Source organism: Phascolarctos cinereus, unplaced genomic scaffold (genome assembly GCF_003287225.1).
Source record: "Phascolarctos cinereus isolate Bilbo 61053 unplaced genomic scaffold, phaCin_HiC Scaffold_2;HRSCAF=192, whole genome shotgun sequence".
Lineage (NCBI taxonomy): Eukaryota > Metazoa > Chordata > Mammalia > Diprotodontia > Phascolarctidae > Phascolarctos > Phascolarctos cinereus.
Window position 1 is genome coordinate 208,382,916 of NW_027555625.1, and position 19,268 is coordinate 208,402,183.

Here is a 19,268-nt window from a genome sequence, read left to right on the forward strand (position 1 = left end):
TTACTAGAAGCATTAAGTGGAAGTAGCAATATTGAATGGAGTGAAGAGGGAGCTCAGAAGATGGAAGCATAGATCAGACTGCAGAACAACAGTTTCTTCTTCTCTTAGTTATTTGGTGGCATTGTCTCTGAATGTACTACCATCCCTGGCATGGAGATGGGAATACAATTCATATACTGTGAAATACTAGAAATAGGACAGAATTACTTTCCATCTGTAAGCGCTAAACACAAATGTGGGATTTGCATTCAAACATGACACACAATCAGGCCATTTTGTATATTAGCCTTTTAAGCATTTAATAAAACAACTCCTATATGATCATGACATAGACTGAGGATCAACATAACAATTAAAATAAGAGATATTTGCAAAAGGAAGTATTCACCTACCCAAAGGCCCAGCCTCACCCGTCGTGGAATCACTATTCTAATATGAACATTTCTTCTGGTGGCAAGCTTAAAACTGTGAGTTTCCAAATACATGGATTTATCAATCTGGTTCATTCTAAAAATGTTGGCCCTCTCCCTACTTAACACCAAGTTTTGAGACCATCAAAAGAAAAGAAAAAGAAAGCACAGGAGGAAGGCATGATCCTCCACACAGCCTATAAGTTAGCCTTTCCTAAGGGTGAAAGGTATCTGGAGAATCCTAGGACTTATACCCTTTGGATCTCTACTCAGGGACCCTCTGAAAAACATTTCAGTTGCTCTTGTTTGAGATAGTTGGGGAAGCCACCCTTTCAGAGGTGCTTTTAACTCAATTCCGTGGCTGAGAGTTGAACTCTGTACAAATGTTCTGGATTATCTTGGGGACAGACCTGTAGAGGTCATCAAACTCATCTACAAAGAAGGAGTGGTCCTTGGTAGGGTGAGTGGCAATCACTTCCAGTTCATCTTGAGCTGCCCAAGCGATTCCTATAGAATAGGTGATCACACCTGAGGGAAAAGAATTGAAAGGAGTTAAGAAGACCATTGGATGGAGTCTCTATGGCTGACCTTTAGCTAAGCACTCACTGCTAAGAATCAGCAATCCATCAGAAGGCTCACAAATCTAGGATTGGGGTTGAAAATCTCTTACTGGCAGAAACTATGTCTTCTCTAATGCTTCCTTCCGCCTACCAATATTGGTTTCACTTAAGTTAACTTTAAGCTGCTGTGAATTAAGTTGTTTGTAAATTGCCAGCCCTTTTTTTCCTCCCCCTTCTCAGTTTCCCATCTCTTGGGAGAAAGAAGTCATATCCTATTACCTCCTCAGTTCTTGAAGATATCCCCAAGTCTAATAAGCTGAGCATAAGGACATAATTGAGGTGTTGGCTTCTCTACATGTTGGCTTCTTCCTAGAGTCTTTCTCTCTCTTCAGGGACCTGAAAAGAGTCTGGATCCACATGTACCAGTTTTTGAGTCACTGGGAGGTATCAAGAACTTTAGTCACGACCTTCCTTCCCCTTTTTAGCATGGAGGTCTACTGCAATTTTCCCCTACCTAATATGTTGTTCTGTCAAGTGGATGGATACTACAGGTTGGAAGCCCAGGGTCATGGGACGATCCACCTTCTTTGACATCAAAGTTGTTATAATTAATTTAGGTGGCAGCAAGCAGCAGCAGCAGGGTTCCCAGCAATAGGAGAGTCTAGTCAAGGGTGGGAAAACTGCAGCCTCAAGGCCACATGTGGCCCTCTAGGTCCTCAAGTGTGGCCCTTTGATTGAATCCAAACTTCACAGAACAAATCCCACCCCTGGTAGTTCGTAGCTGTAATTTACAACTGGGCCTTTTTTAAGGCCAAAGCATTTCAACATTGCTTTGGACCATTCAGGTCCATTTTAAGAAATGAGTTACCAGAAGGACAACAAAACACATTCAGGTGAGGAAGGTAGCATAGTGAAATAGAAAAAAACCTTGGGTTAGCTGAGCAGGGGACTAAGCCTTACTGTGCCTTACGACATTGGGCAAGCTTCTAAGCCTCTCTGTGCCTCAGTTATCTTCGCTGGGTTGTACTCTATGATCTTCAAAATCCCTTCCAGATCTAACATTCTATAATTCTGTAGATGCAGGAGTTGGAAGAAACCTTAAATCAGGCATGTGCTGGTAAATGTTTAACAACCAGCTTTCCAGAACTTCAATCTGCATTATTAACATTTTCCATCACTTTCTTAGGTCTAGACAATCAATGAAATAATACATCAAGCCTTTATTTGTAGTGTTTGTCAGTTTCTGAGGTGAATCATCCACATTGAAAATTTAACAATTGGCTCTTCTGAGATGTATGAGCTGACTCCAGCATGCCTCTGACTGAAAGGTCATCTAGTCCAATCACCACTCCCTCACCTAATATAACAACCCTTCTTCTATGTGAGGATAAGGAAACAAGCATTTATTAAGTGCCCACTATATACCAGGTACGAAGTAAGTACCTTACAAATATTATCTCATTTAGTCTTCATAGCAACCCTAGAAGATAGGTGCCTAGCACACAGTAGGCACTTGATGTTTATCGACTGACTCATTAGCCCATTTTACAGCTGAAGAAACTGAGGCAGATGGGGGTTAAGTGACTTGCCTAGGGTCATACAGGATGGATTTGAATTCAGGCCTTCCTGACTCCAAGGCCTGAACTCTACTCAGTGTTATAAATAGCTGCCTCTAAATATAGAGTAATATTATTATGGATGACAGGGATTCATTCAGCCTGTGCTTGAATAACTGCCAGTAGTGAAAAGTTCTTTGGTTCATAGGTGGGAAAACAGATAGAGTTCTGGGCCTAGAGTCTGAGAAGACCTGAGTTCAAATCTGACCACAGACAACGATTAGCTGTGTGGGGCAAGTCACTTATATGTTGTTTGCCTCAGTTTCCTCATCTGTAAAATGAGAGTAATAATAGTTTTTACCTTGCAGGATTGTTGTGAGAATCAAGTGAAGTAATAATTGTAAGTCACTAGGCACTTAGTAAGTACTATATAAACGTCAGTTATTATTTTGATTAAGACAAGGATAATAGGAGCATCTACCATCCAGACTTTATTGTGAGGACCAAAGGAATTAATATTTGCAAAGCACTTAACGTGGTGCTAGCTCATGGTAGATGTTATATAAATGATGGTGGTTACTATTGTTATTTTTACTACTACTTGGGGAAGACCATCTCATTGTTGGATATTCCTGACAGTTAGAAAGAACCTTCTTATTCTGAATGAAAATCTGCTTCCTTATAACTTTCACTCATTATGTCCAATTCAGTCTGCTGCAGCAAAACAAAACAAGTTGACTTTTTCTTTCACATAGATAAGGAAATCTACCCACTCTTCCCTAAGTCTTCACTTCTCCAGGTAAATGGGTCAAAGTACTGGGCAGGTGTGGGCTGGAGCTGGCTTAGACCCTATCTCCAGAGCAAATTGTTAACTATTTGGTATGAACATTTATACCTGGGAAATCAGTAAATGTTACAAATCGGGGCTTAATCAATTTTTTTTGATTGTCTAGCTAGAGTCTAGACTTAAGATAGTATTGTAATAGAGAAAAATGTTCATAATGCTGATTAAATTTTTAAATTAGTTATATGTACGTTATTACCCTCCTCCCCAACCCTCCCCAAGAGAGCCAGGTGTTAAGCATTTACCAACACACTCCTAGTACTGGTCCAGCCTACATGGGCATCCTTTTTAGTACAATTGACTATAGGGTGTGACAAATTGTTGGGAAACAACAACAGAGTTCTTCAGCTCTTGGATTTGGAGTCAAGAAGCCTGGATTTGAGACCTAGCTCCTACCCTCATTGGTTACATAACCCTGGGCAACTCACTTAACCTCTGTGGACCTCAGTATCCTTATCTTCATAGTAGAAATGATGTTTATACCACATGAAGCAGATGGTGGTACATCAGATTGAAGTCAGGAAGACCTGAGTTCAAATCGGGCCTCAGAAACTTACTAGCTGTGTGACCCTAGGCAAGTCACTTAAAAAACAACAACCTCCATTTGCCTTAGTTTCCTCATCTGTAAAATGAGGATAACAATAGCACCTACCTTATGGGGTGGTCATGAGGATCAAATGAGGTAATATTTGTAAAAGCTCTTCGCACAGTTCCTGTTGCATAATGGACTTATTCCCTTCCCTTCCTTTATTTCCTTTCCTCCATCACCCTATCTCACACGGTTGACAAGAAAGTGGCTTGGGTATCTTAAAACACCATGGGCAATTATGCACCAAATCTTGTTTCTACCTCCATGTGTCTTGAATACATGTGCCTCTTTCTACTCACAGTTAACTTGTTGGTTCAAGCCTTTATTATCTCTCACCTGGACTAGTTGAAATAGTTTCCTAATTAAGTTTCCTAAAGCACAGGCCTTACTATGTCACCCCCTACTCAAATCCAGTGGTTCCCTATTAATTCTGGATCAACTATAATACTGTTTGGCATCTAAAGCTCTTCATTACCTAGTCCCCTCCTACATTTCTAGCCTTCTTGCGCATCATTTCCCTCTGTAATCTGTGTGGTCTAGGCACACTGGCCTTGTTGTTGCACATGACATTCCAGTTTCCATCCCTGTGTTTTTGGACTGGCTGCCTCCTGTGTCTGGGATGCTCTTTCTCCTTAATTCTGCCTCTCGGAATCCCTAGCTTCCTCCAAGATGCAGTTCAACTGCTATCTTCTTCAGGAGGCCTTTCCTGGTTCCCCCAGCTGCTAATGCCTTCCCTCTATGATTTCTGTACTTTCCATCTACTCTGTATCCATTTTGTATGTATATATTTATGTATTTGTTCTCTCCCCAAAAAACATTTAAGTTCCTTGAAGGCAGGGACTGTTTTTTTGCTTTTTCTTTGATAAACGGTGGCTGATTGTTTGACTATGTAAATGTGAGCTGTCTGCCTCAGTTTCCTCAATTGTAAAATGAAGATAACAATAGCACCTACATCCCACAGTTCTTGTGAAGAGCAAAGAAGTATAAAAATAATAAAAAAAGAATTAACAATATCTTATGTATGGGGCTGCTACACCATGAATTATAGGTGTCATATTTTAAGAAAGATATCAACAAGCGGGAATGTATCTAAAGGAGGGTGAGCAAGATAACGAGGGACCTAGAAATTTTCTTGTGAGGAAAAGTGGAAGAAACTTAGGATGTATGATAGCCCAGAGACAAAGAGACTTAGTAAGAAATCTGGAGAACTGTCATGTAGAAGAGGACAAGAATAGGAAGACTTGTTCACTGTTGCTCCATAGGACAAAAACCAACAGATGGAAATTGCAGAAAAGCTCATCGTGCAAGGAAGAGCTTCTTAACAATTAGAGATATCCATAAATGGAATGGACTGTCTTGTGTGGGTAATGAGTTCACCTTCATTGGAAGAAGTCAAGCAGAAGCTGGATGGATGACCATCTGTTAAGTGTGTTATAGGGGGTGCCAGAAGGTCTCCATTTATTTATATATTTATTTATCATTTATTCAATCAAATTTTTTGAGTGCTAGTTCCCCCTTCCTGGCCTCCCTCTCCAAATGTCTTTGTATTGCTAGGGAGTAGCCTAATGCCTAGCAAATAGTTCTGTTTTGCTTTCAGGCCAGACCCATCATTGATATAAGAAACTTTCTCTACCATTTCAGATTGCCACCTTCTCTGCTACTCTAAGTCTACAGAGAATTGCCTGGGGGTACTGAGGTTAAGTGACTTGTCTAGAGTCATGAGGAGGTGAGAATCAGTAAGAATCTAGACTAGAACCCTAGTCTTCCTAACTCCAGGTCTAGCTCTCTGTCCACTACACCAGACTGCCTCTGCCACGTTGTAATCACTTAATAAATGCTTGTTCACTGGCTGGCAGCTCTTGCAGATAGCTGCCAGGGAAAAAAGCAGTTGCTTGGTTTCTCAGTTCCTTGTTCCTACAGACTCCCCTCTGATAGCCCTGTGCTTAAGTTGGGGGAGAATGGAAAGGGCACAGAGTCTGGCTGCCCGCTTGTAACCATCCCTTCTCCTTTTTCTCCTCTTCCTCTTGACCTCTTTCTCTTTCTCTTTCTCCTCCCCCTCTTCCTCCTCTTCTTACTTCTCTTCCCCTCCTTCTCCTCCTGTTCCTCCCTCTCCCTTGCCCCCTACTACACTCCCTCCTCTCTTCCTCCTTCTTTTCTTCCCTTCCCCTTCCTCCTCCTTCTCCTCCTGCTTCTCCTCCTCTTTCTTCTCCTTTCCTTCCTCCCCCTCCTGACCTCCTCCTCTCCCTTTCCTCCTCCTTCTCCTTATCTTCCTCCCCTCTTCCTCTTCCTCTTCCTCCTCCTTCTCTTCTCAGTTGTGATCCAGGCCTGACAGTCTGCCATAAGCTCCTAGTTCAATACCCAAGTCCCACTGCAAACTGACAGGCTTGGTTCACCAATCCTGAGCTCAGAGCAGCTCTTTGCCCAGTACTGGGTAACAAAGACAACAGGCAGTGGGCTGATAGAGCCCTTCATCTTCAGCTCCTTGAATTCAAATGTCTCCTCCTCAAACCCTTCACTATCACTCCAGGAGGGGACTACAGCCTCTTCCCACTGGCCCAGCTTAACCTTGTTGCTTTTCTTTGTGCTAAGTCCTCAGTGAAGCTCTGTATCTGCTAAATTGCTAAATGCCATAATATTCAGGGAAAATAATCATTGCCCTCCCTTCAGGCACTCAAAAAGTCTTTTCTCCGATCCAACTCATCCTAATGCCCTTATGAATTGGTTAATTAATAGCTTACAAATGTCTTCAGGTCACAAAGCCCTTTCACATGCCTTATCTCATTTGTTCCTTGAAATAGCTCTGGGAGGGAGGTAAGGTAAATAGCTCTGTTGAGAATAACTGTGTGGTCTTGGGCAAGTTATTTAACCTCTCTGAGCCTCAGTTTCCTTATCTGTAAAATGAGAGGGTTGGACTAGCTGACCTCTAAGGTCCCTTCCAGCTCTAAATTTATGAACCCCACTTTATAGTGGAGGAAATTGCATAATCAAGATTGACACTAAGGTTAATGATGATGATGATGATGATGTTAATAGCTAGTATTTATATAATGCTGTAAGGATTGCAAAGCAAACCAATTGGATTGAAAAATAACTGTAACAATATTAAAAAGGAAAGTTCACTGACCACAATCAACTATGCCTTGGAACATATCTGCTAAAGATCCAGTCTAATCACCTCCTTTTCAGATGTGAAAACAGTTTCAGAGGTGAGATCATTTGCTTAAGTTCGTATAGTTGGTAGCAAAGCCAGCACTAGACTCTGCTCTCCCAATGTTCCGTTCACCATTCTTTTGCCTATCCCATAATACCTCGTTAGTATCTAGCTCTGTGCCTCAGTTTCTTCATCTGTAAGGTAAGGGAGCTGAATTTCATGATTTCTAAGTTCCCTTTCAGTTTGAGCGATATGGTATATGGGGGGAAAGGACTGGATCTGCAGTTGGGAGAGACAAGGGTTTGAATTCTGGCTCTGACAATCATTTGTTGACTGAACACAGGCAAGTTTCCTAAACTTTCTGAGCATCGGCTTTTTCGTAAGTGAAATGGTGATAATAATACCCATAATATATACCTCATGGACTTGTTAACATTAATTAAAAAATTTTTTGAGTTCCAAATTCTCTCCCTTCCACTGAGAAGGCAAGAAATAGTATACCCATTATATATGTGAAGTCATGCAAAACACATTTCCATACTTTTGGTACTCTTTAAAAATTTTTTTTAACACTCATTTTAAAAAATTTTTGCCCAGAGGCTTGTTGTGAGAATGTATTCAATGCCTTGTTAACACTTAGAACTCTAGATAAATGTTAGCCATTGTCTGACACTCCAGTCTCTAGGATTTGAAGGCAAGGAAGGTCTGAAAAGTGTAATTCCTCTCTTCCCAGAGGGCAGGTCCTGGGGAGTGGAGGGTGGGGAGGTCTGGAGGGGGCAGTGCAGTGTCATCAGAGATTGATGAAACCACAAACCAGAATACTGACATGTCACTGTCCACGGACATTGACAGTGAGGCTCACTGTTGTCTACTGATGTTGTAAGTAAGAACATGCTTATGTTTGGGAACTCATTCTTTTCCTCAATAAAGATACTGAAGTTTGCTGAGGCTCCCCACCTTACCTGCCCCATTCACTTTCAGCCTTGTAGAGGTCTAAGTGATCTAGCCAGGGGTGGGGAATGAAGTTTGGATTCAGTCAAAGGGCTGCACTTGAGGACATAGAGGGCCACAGGTGGCCTCGAGGCCCTGCTAGACATCCCATGGACTATATAGTTCCCTTTGATTAGTACATGCCTAACACGTGTTAGAGATCACAAATGCAAACCTGGAAAGTCCTGTCTTCCCTTTCTCACTTTGTTGGTTTCTTTACCAGCTCAGACATGCAGCAGTCAGCAGGGTTAGAGTCTGGACTTATGATTTCATTGGTAGACAACTCCCCAGTGAAGGAAGTTTCTCTACCAATGCAGGGTGCTACTTTCTCTGCAACTGATGATGATGATGATGATGATGATAGCAAACATTTATATAGCACTTACTATGTGCCAGGCACTGTACTAAGTGCTTTAAAATGATTATCTCATCTGATCCTCACAATAACATAGGGAGGTAGGTGCTATTATTTTCTCCATTTTACAGATAAGGAAAATGAGGCAAACAAAGTGAGTAGCCCAAGCTCACACAGCTAGTAAATGTCTGAGAATGCATCTAAACTCAGGTCTTCTTGACTCCAGGCTCAGAACTCTATCCACTGCACGGCCTAGCTGGCTAGGACATCTTAGAGAGCTGCCTAGGTCACTGAGAGGTTAAGTGATTTGCCTGACAGACAATACATTTCGGGAGCAGGACTCGAATCCAGAGCCAGCTCTCTTTCCATTGTGCCATGCCACCTCTCACGACGTCATTAATAGAAGGACTAAAACAAAAGTTTACCATTCTGATGAGCAGCCATGGCCGGTACTCGTACGTCATCATAAGACCTGCCGTCTGTGATGAGGATCATTAATTTTCTTTTATTGGGCTTGGAGTTTTTGAAGAGGTGTTCCAAGGCATAGTGGATTGCAGCCCCAGTGCTGGTCCCGCCACTCCAGTAATTGACCCTCTTGATGGCATTCAGGACATCTAGCTTGGTGCTGTACTTGTTAAACCCAAACTCCAACCGCTGCTCGTAGGTGTACTGCACAGCCCCGATGCGTGTATCTGTGTCTGAAATCTCAAACTCTTTGCTCAGGTTGGCAACAAACTGGAGGAGGGTGCGGAAGTTGCCTGTCCCTACGCTGCTGGAGCCGTCAATAACGAAGCCAATATCTGCTGAGTTTAAGCAGGTCTTGCTGCAGGCTAGGCGGTTGGTGTCACAGACCCGTTTCACCAGGGGCTGCACAATCTTGTGGAGGCTGAACCAGCTCAGCACATTGAGGGAATAGAAACCATTTTGTCTGCAGACAGCCTGGAAAGACATACAAAGATGCTCATGACCTCAAATGACACTAGGCCAGGAGCCAAACTTCTTTGGGCACCAGGAAAGATCTTCCATCTCCCGTCTTTCCCTTCTACACTTTTTCCTTTAGCCTCTTTGTTTGCTGGCACCACCACCCCTCCCCAGCATCATGAACTTCTTACTCTACCAGGCTCCTACTCTCCCCTGGCTATCCACTATAGTATATGAGCAGTGATTCAGTCTCCAAAAATATGTCCCTATCTCTTCCAACCAAAATGCCTAATTCTTCATCAATCTTAATCCCAGCGGCCTTAAGCAAGTCCTCTCTGAGGTTCAGTCTCCCATCTATGTAACTCCCATCCCAAAGCTCATCAGTATGGGACTCTTTCTTTATGGGTAGAGATGAATGTCCTACCCTGTGGCTGGGCAGAGTTGGTGAGAGAGTGGGAGAGCTCCAACTTTCACCAATCCCCTTCAGGACTCTTAAAGCCTCAAATGTTCTTCAGGACTCTTTTAAGTTTATTTGGGTACTTCTGGCTTCCTGCTTCAAGAGAGAAAATGGAAGAGGCCAACCCTACTTCAGGTTGCTGAAGACTCTGGAAAAACATGAGAGGAGCTGGCAGTCTCCATCATGTCCCTACCTCCAGGTTGCTATGCTAGAGACTTCATGGAGTTTTTCCCTTGGATGGGATCTAAAACTTTTTCTCTTGGTTGAGCTGAGTTATTTCACTCCCAATGAGAGAGTCCCTTCACTTCCTAGGTATGCCTTCCCTGGTTTCTGTTTTACTATAATTTGGATAAACGGGTTTCTTTGCTATTCACCCTTTGTGTTCATTATGGAACAGTTATTTGGTGGGAAAAGGGTCAGACCTTGGATATAGAGCTTGGGGTTCTCCCCCCCCCCACAATGATGACAAAGAGATCAAGAGTTAGATTGAACCCTATCATATCCTTCCAGACTAATGTTATTTAAGGGAGTAGATAGAGAAAATTCTAGCCTGGTCCTCCCACTTTGATTCCTGCCAGGAGGAGAAACAGGAAGTAAGGGGTCAGAGGCCACTTTGTTCTCTTCAGAAAGAGGGAATACCAAGGTAGAACTTTATCTAGCTTCTCCTTTAAATATTATTAGCCTAAGGGGATATGATAGTGTTTAATTTAACTTCTGGTCTCTTTGTCTCATTGGGAGAAGGAAGTTTCCAAATTCTATATCCAAGGCTTGACCCTTTCCCACCAAATAGCAGTTCCACAAGGAACACAAATGGTGAATGGCAAAGAAACCTGTTTATCCAAATCTTAGCAAAACAGAAACCAGAGAAGATATACATGAGAAAATATAAATCGGACAATGAAGAGTAAAGGATCTCTCCCATTGGTACAGAGATAAGAGTTCTAGATCTCACCTAGAGGAAAAACTCCAGGAAATCTCTAGTGTAGCAAGCTGGGGTTAGGGACATGATGGAGACTGTCAGTTCTTCTTATGCTTTCTAAGAGTCTTTTCCTTTAGCAACCTGAAGTAGAGTTGACCTCTTCCATCTTCCCCTTTGAAGTGGGAAGCCAAAAGTACCTGAAGCAACTTGCCAATTGAAGAGTCCTGAAGGAGACTTGAAGCTTGAAGAGCCTGAAGGGAATTGGTGAGTTCCAGAACCTGGGCAGGGCATTCATCCTTATCAAGAAGGAGAAAATTCCATACCCATGGGCTTTGGGACTGGGGTTACATCTATAATATAAGTAAAATACTGCCCAAATTTTTTTTGTGAGCACCAATTTCATTCATTTGCATAAAGTACTTTGTAATGGTAAAGTACTACATAAGTGTGAGCTATCAAGATGTTATGGAGGAATGCTATCTAAGAAACATTCTTCTGAAGGAACATTTCTTCCTGATCCATATGAGGGTCAGTGGGAGACTTAGCTAGCCTATTCATAATTTCATTAAATATAAATCTCTTTGGAGATTTATTTGGAACTTACCCTAACAGGTAATATGTGAGGATTGTGTGTTGGAGGGGAAAAAGTAGTGACCATAGAGTTGGAAGATCTGGTTTTGAATCCAAGTTCTGACACTAAAAATTTTGTGACTGTGGGTAAGCCATCAATCTGCCTGAGCATTTGTTTTCTTCCATTCATCTATTCATCTTCTATTTCATCTATTTTCTTCTATGGGGACTATTGCCTCATTGCACTATTTGCCTTAGATCAAGATTACTGCAATGGCCTCCTAATTGGCCTCTCTGCCTTAGATCTCTCCCCACTGCAATCTATCCTATACATAGCTGCTGGTGCTATTACTTAAAGCACAAGACTAAACATGTCACTTCCTTGCTGAGTACCTTCTTGCCTCTTGGATAAAATATAGAGTATTCTGGTAGGCATTTTAAGCCTTTCATAATTTGGTTTCAGTTTACTTTTCCAAATATATTTCATATTACTTTCCTTCAAATGCTCTATATTGTAGCCAAAATGGCCTACGTGCTGCTCCTTGAAAAAGACATCTTATCTGCATGCTCCATGTCTCTGCACAGGCTGTCTCCCATGCCAAGAATCCACTCCCTCCTCACCTCCATCTCATACATACTTAGAATTTACTTTGATGTGGGGGGGCTCTTTTCCTCTATAATCCATTAATTCCCATAAGGCAGGATTGTTTGTTTTTGTCTTTGTATTCCTAGAACTTAAAGTAGGGCCTGGCACATAGTAAGTGCTTAATAAATAATAGTAATAGCTACTGCTTCAACACTTGCAAATTGCTTTATGTGTTACTTCATTTGATACTTACAACAGTCTTGGGAGCTATTTTTATCCCCATTTTGAAGATGTGAAATGGAAGCTGAGAGACTTATTTAAGGTTAGTTACATAACTGGTGTCTAAGTCAGGATTTGAATTCAGATCTTCCTGGCACTAAGTCCAACCCTCTATCCATTGTGCCACCCAGCTGCCCTTAGTTGCTTGAATGATGAAAATGCTATACAAATGCAAACTATGATTAACAATGATAAAAAACTCATGTATGTATGTATTTCTTTACCAACATAATTTTCACCTAAGGTACATTTGTTTTATTGGTGCACACCTTCTTTAGATCTTGCTGCCCATTATATGGAAGACATTGTGTGCGCTGGGGTGTGTATCCCCCAGAGAGGCCTTGATCTCAATAGAGAGTCTAGGTGTCCATATGTGGACATTCCCCTTTGGCCTCTCTGCTCCATTCTATTCCAACTAAGGAGTATTTTTCCATATATGAAATGTTTATGAGTTGACTACTTTGTAGGAGGTCTGCAGTACTAGGGGAGTTCCCCATAACTTCCTTAGAAGACAGAATTGTCAGAGTTTCATCTGGTTCAAAATACATGCCCCAAGAACTGAAACAAAATGCTAAGCCCCATTGTTCCTGTTGGAAGTACACAAGTGCATGGGAAATTTAGATTTATTTTCTGGGCAAATACCTTGTTCACGAAGTTGGGTTCTATCACATTCTGCTTCTCATTTTCAACAGCACCTTCAATGGTGATGAAAAAAATGTTGATTCCGGATTCTCTGGCGAGTCTTGAGGCCTCCTCCACCTTGTCTGTGGGCCAACCATCCACCATCACTATGGCCACATTGGGGGCTCCCCCTCTGTTTCCATTGGCATTGGAAAAGAAGTTTTTGGTAACAAAAGAAAGTGCCCGCCCTGTAATAATTATAATAACAATAATCATGATGATGATGATAACTGACATGTATACAGTGTTTCTATGTGTCAGGCATTGTGCTAAGTGCTTTATAATTATTATCTCATATAAGGAAGCAGTGGTTTGTATAAAGTACTTTCATAAGCAGTAATCAAACAAGCATGACATAATGCATAGAAAGCTTGGCTTGGATCAGGAATACCAGGGTTTAAATTCTATCTCTGATGCTAACTAGCTGTATAACTCTGGGTAAATCATTTTATTGTGAATCTAAGCAACTCTCTAGGAAGTTGATTTGTGACAAGCAGTGGCATTGCCCTACTGACAACACTGCAGATCCTTAATGTATCCAAGTAACCGGATCATAACTTACTAATTTGGAATTAATAGAGAAGTAGTGGCAGGAGAGGCCCTGGCAGAACTAACAACTATTTGGAAAGTTGCTTCCCATCTCTAGGCCTTAGTTTGCTCATTAGTAGAATGAAAAGTTTGGATTAGCTTCCTAAAGTTCCCTCTAGCTGACATTCTATGATTCTAGGTCCATTAAAACCCAATTGATGAGGATCCAACTAGCTGGGGAATCTTTCTCCTGGCTCTTAAATCATAGGCTGTAAAATTTAGAAGGATCCATTGAGATGACTTATCTCAGCTTCCTCACCTAACAAATGAGGACACTGAGACCCAAGGCAGTAAAAAGACTTGTCCAAAGTCCCACAGCAAGTTAGTGACAAGACCAGGGCCTCAAATCCAAGCCTCCTGACTTCAAGTCTTCATACTCTTCCAGACTATCTCTTTTCTCCCAGCCTGTGTCCAAATTGTCACAAATATGGAATTACTGAAGTTGTAGTGAATGAGATTTCCCTGTAGTTATAAAAATTTATTGGTACCAGAATATTCACCTGGTGCCTTCCCATGAGGTAAACTCAGAGTAAGATGTGGGACCTAGAATCATCCCAGGACAATAAGGGCAGAGGGTAGTCAGTGGATAGAATGGTGAAAGGATTAAGTTTGTTGGGGACAAACACTGCTAAACTTTTAAAACAATCAGAGACTGAAACAAAAATACCCAATCTCAAATCCTTTCTTCTCCTGAAGATCATCACCCTGGGTGGAACTGGGGGATGCATGATCCCTACAGAATAGACACTGAAATGACCCATGCATTGGTCCACTGAAGTAGTGGTCAAAATTTAGAATTAAAGGAGATATATTTGGATGAATGATGGGGGCAGGAAAGGAGTGATTCCTTTATGGATTACTATTCCATCCTCCCACCTGAGCCTCTTCCTTACCTCCATCATCTCCTAAACAGAAAAGCATGAGGAAACTGAAGAGAAAAATCTCTTTTGTAACTAGAAAGTTACAATTACACTAACCATAGACCACATACCCACATTGGAAAGCCCGCCTTTCTGGGAAATTTTCTCTATGGCTGCCTTCAGATCCCTGGAATCCGAATGAGTCTTGAGGTTAAATTCCATGGAAGGGTTGTCTCTGTGTTAGAGCAAGAAACAAAACTTAGTAGGAAAATGTGCTTCCGCTGGAGAAACTGAACAGTGCCTTTGATGGAAAAGGGAAATGAGAAATTATTTCAGACTCATGAGCACACAGAGTAAGTAGAAGCTACTTAAAACCACTGGCAGCCATTAAATTATGGTTTGGTCTAACAGGAATTCATTTAACTCTTATTATATGCAAGGCACAATAGATTACAAAGGTCATGATTCTATAATACATCCTACTATTCAGTTAAACAAACTTTTGGTGCCTACTAGGTTCAAGGCATTGGAAATATAAAGGGACTCATGGCACTCACCCTGAATGTTTATTTCAAATCTGGCCCTCTCATACTAGAAGTATACTCTGCCACTGCAAACCTTTGCTCTGATTGATCAGTTCCTCCCAGAACCTCCATTTTTAAGGAAAGTACCTAGGCCAGCCATGTCTTTATTCTTTTTCCCTGTCCATCGCTGACCCTCTAGATATTCTCTACTATACCTTCTCTGCCCTCTCTCCTTAACGCTCTGTCCTGTCTAACCCCCCATTTCTTTTAACTTTCAGATTCCTTTTATATATTATCTTCCCCTATTAGAATGTAAGCTCTTTGAGAGAAGGGACTGTCTTTATTTCAGCATGTATTTATATTCCCAGCCCTTAGCACAATATCTGGCACACAATATATGTTTAATAAATACTTCTTGACTTAATTTGACTTCTTATAACACTTTTTACTGCTCAATTAAAAAAAAATTAAGTGCCTGTTATGTACTAGGCCCAGGGATTATAAAGTTGATGGTGATTCTTATAATACATTCTATTGCTTCATTCAATTTTACAAACAGTGATTACGCACTTCCTATATGAAAGGCATCTTGCTGGGAAAGAATGAAAGACTTCCTGCCCTTATGAAACCTGTGTTTTACTGTGACAGGGTGAGGTGGGAAATGATATGCACATAAATAAGTATAACACAAGGCAACTTGATCTGGGAGAGAATGTTAACAATTATGGAATCACAGGCTTCTCAGAGGTTGGCACCTAAATTGAGCCTTGATGGAAGTCCAGGTCTCTGAGAAGTAGAGATGGAAACAGAATAGAAGATATACCTTGACATAGCCAAGACAGTTATCATGGCCCCTGTAAGTCTTCTGTTCTCCAGGCTACATATTTGCATTTCATAGGTTCATAGATTCAAAAGTGGAAAGGACCTCAGAGGTCATAATCCAATCCCTTTATTTTATAGATGAAAAAAATTGAGGCCAGGAAAGTGAAGTGACTCTGACCAAGGTCACATAGTAAGTAGAAAAGTTGGAACTTTAATATATTCAAATCCTGCATCCTCTCTGCTGTACCACTATGGTTTCCCATGATTGTCCTGTGAAATGCTACTCCTAAGACTTAGCACATCTTCCAGTAAGCTTTCACCAATTTTCTAAGTGAATCTTCTGGGTCTGTTATTATTTCATGAATCAGAGCAGTTTAGGGATGGCAAAAAAGATTAAATGTTTCACAGGGGAGTGGGGTCTTCCTGAGGTACATCTGTTTGGTTTCCCAACTGCTTTAAGTGATCATCACATGGCATGAGCTTGGCTCTTGGCTATCTTAGTCACTTTCCTCTGTATGCTCCCCAGCTTGTCAATGTCCTTCCAAAAGTATGGCTCCCAGACCTGCTTACAATGTTCCAAATATGTTCTGGCCAAGGCAGAGCTCAGCAGAATTAAATGCCTGAATTAATGAAAAAGCATTTGTCAAATGCTTACTATATGCAAAGAGCTGTGCTAAGAGGAAAAAAAATAGAAAAAAGATGCAAATAGAAAAGCCAGATAGTTCCTTTTCTTAAGGAGCTCACATTCTAATAGGGGAAGACAAGGATATAGAAGGGTTCATCATCAGGGCACATAGGAAGGCTCAGTAGAACACAGGGTGTTGGCAGCAAGGCATATGGCAATGCTTGTTTCGTGCCATTTCTATGGATAAAACCATTTCTTTTCTAATGTTGAACTATTCCGCAGTGCCAAGGCCTTCAGTAGTGAAACGTTTCTTTTCTGTGTCTCTGGTAGCTTATCAGAGGATTATCACCATAGAAACAGGTGAGAACATTGTGGGGTGACCCTTTACAGAGATTGCTGGGAATAGAGGTCAGAGATGAATGGGGTGCAGGCACTTTTGTCTTCAGTTTCTCCCAGTTCTCAATGGTTTCTGAGGGTATGAGAAAGTTCCCTCGGTTGGGATTGGGAGAGAAGTTATGGCCTTGAGGGAGCACTGGATTGCTAGAATGGCAAGGCAGCTAATCCTAAGAGACTGTAGTCAGAGAGATTTAGGATGGTCATGCAAAGAGCATGCGTCCACATGAGAACTGACCTTGCACGGGAGCGCAATGGTGAGAGGAAGATGGCTAGGGTGATTGTAGCATAGCACATCAAGACGAGGACCTTTTGTGAGGCAGGACAATGATTTCAGCAAAGACAATGGATGTGTGTTAATGAGGAGCTTCATTCTAGCCTGCAGAAGAAAGCTCTCCCTTTCTCATTTGGTTCTTATTCAACTTCTCCCTGGCCTCACAGTTCCTGGGAAGAAGTGCTGTCTGCCCTCTTAGTGGCTGACTAAGGTGTTCGGAATCTTAAAACTATATTTTGCCTTAATTCCTTTACCTTTAAAACCATGGTTAATTATGCATACAAGTACTTGGATGTAGGATTAAGGGGTGGCTAATTGGGAAACCTGAAAGGGACTGAGACTTTACTGTTTTGCTGATATCAGCTAGTTGGAGGTTTGCATTCTAAGGGAAAGAGAGAATTTATTGATTTTTTAACAATTTCTCATTGCATTCACTGGGGTGATTCCCCTAGGATTAAAGACAGTCAGTAATTGCTTCAGTTAGTGACTAGCTGGGATGAAATAGGCAAAATTCCTTTGGCTGTTCTGCTGAGTATGAAAGAAAATTATATCCCCCAGAAGGGAGTAGTTGGAAAGTCACATCCCAAGGGAGGAGTGAGTCCAGGGGAAGGAGGGAATAAAGTGACTTCACACCTCTTCACCAGCTAGCCCATCCACCCAGTATTATTTGTGAAGTATGTGAAGGAATATGTTAAATCTTATCTGAGTTGTCTAGGAATAGAAGAGTCAGACTGATTGATACCTTAGAGTGATTGACACTTTACAGTGATCGACACCTTTGCTCACTGTTACCATTCAGTGGTAGTAGAAAAAGGGAATGAACAATTTCTAACCAAAAAAAAAAATCTCCCTTGAGATTACCTTAAATGCACAGTTTCCAGAAGGGCTACTAATAACTAGAAACTCAAGCAATATGGTTGTAAAGGGAATTGATGTGATGACTCACAGAGTATGTGCTATGTTTATTTTATGCATGAGTTGGCTGCCTCAAACACAAGACCACTTCCCCAGCAGTAAGGAAGGTGAAAATTTGTATGGACTGTTCTCTCTATTCTATAGCTTACTAGGGACAATAAAGTGATGGAGTCACGGAAAGTCCAAGTTGGATGAAAATTTAATGATTGTTTAATAAACCTTTTCATTTTAGAGATGAGGGCAGGATGATATGATGTAAAGAATGTTAGACTTTGGACTTGGGCTTAAATTCCATGTCTGTCATATATTACCTATGCAGTTATGGGCATACCACTTAACCTCTCTGGGCCTCAATTTCCTCATCAGCAAAGTGGGAGGAGGTTGGAGAGCATTGCCTCTAAGGTCATTTTATGTCCATGATCAGATTGAAGACTGAAGAAATGCATCAAGAAACGATGCTTATTCATCTTTAGGTGACACAAGGGACAGCTAATAGCATAGGAAATAATAAAGATTCAAAATGATCACATGCATTCACAGAGCTAAAAAGGCCTTTAGAGATCATCTTTCAGTCTCCTCATTTGACAAGTGAAAGAGCTGAAACCCAGAAAGGTTATTTAATTTTCCCTAAGGTCATACAACTAGTTAGGGACAAAATGAAACTAGGCCATCAGTCTCTTAGTCCACTGTTCTTTCCACTTTGCAAGTTGTCATTCATAAAATAGAACTATGAATTGATGAAATTAAATAGGGAAATTTAAACTTCCACAATTAGTTTTAGTTAGGACCATTTGAACAACTACAGAATTGGGACCATTTTAGTAGGCTGCTAGCTGTTCCTGTGACTGTGAGCTCCTTGAAAGTACAGACTGTCTTTTGCCTTTCTTTGTATCTCCAGCACTTAACACAGTGCCTGCACACTCATTCCTTCTTACCTCCCCCTTTTTTCCCCTCCACTGTAAAAGCTTTTTCTTACCTCTTTTATGGGAGATAATTTACCCCATTCTACCTCTCCCTTTCTCCTTCTTCCAGTACATTCCTCTCTCACCCCTTAATTTTCTTTTTTTTAGATATCATCCCTTCATATTCAACTCACCCAAAGCCCTCTGTCTTTATATATTCCCTCCAACTACCCTAATAATGAGAAAAGTCTTATGAGTTAAAAATATCATCTTTCCATGCAGGAATGTAAACAGTTCAACTTAATAAATCCCTTATGAGTTCTCTTTCCTATTTACCTTTTCATGCTTCTCTTGAGTCTTGTATTTGAAAGTTAATTTTTCTGTTTAGCTCTGGCTTTTCAAGAATGCATTAAATTCCTCTATGTCACTAAATATCAATTTTTTCCCCTCATTGATTACACTCAGTTTTGCTGGGTAGGTGATTCTTGGTTTTAATC

At 41.2% G+C, this 19,268-nt stretch overlaps 1 protein-coding gene across 1 annotated transcript in view; it reads right to left on the bottom strand.

Annotated features, from left to right (window-relative positions):
- Nucleotides 1–273: 273 nt before the first annotated feature.
- Nucleotides 274–19,268, bottom strand: part of VIT (vitrin) — a 149,231-nt gene continuing 130,236 nt past the window's right edge. Inside the window, exons 13-16 of the mRNA XM_078149774.1 lie at nt 14,448–14,551; nt 12,830–13,056; nt 8,881–9,394; nt 274–938 (exon numbers count right to left, since the gene is read on the bottom strand). Coding sequence (XP_078005900.1) covers nt 760–938; nt 8,881–9,394; nt 12,830–13,056; nt 14,448–14,551 — 1,024 coding nt within the window. The 3' untranslated portion in view covers nt 274–759. The remainder of the gene's footprint in view (nt 939–8,880; nt 9,395–12,829; nt 13,057–14,447; nt 14,552–19,268) is intronic.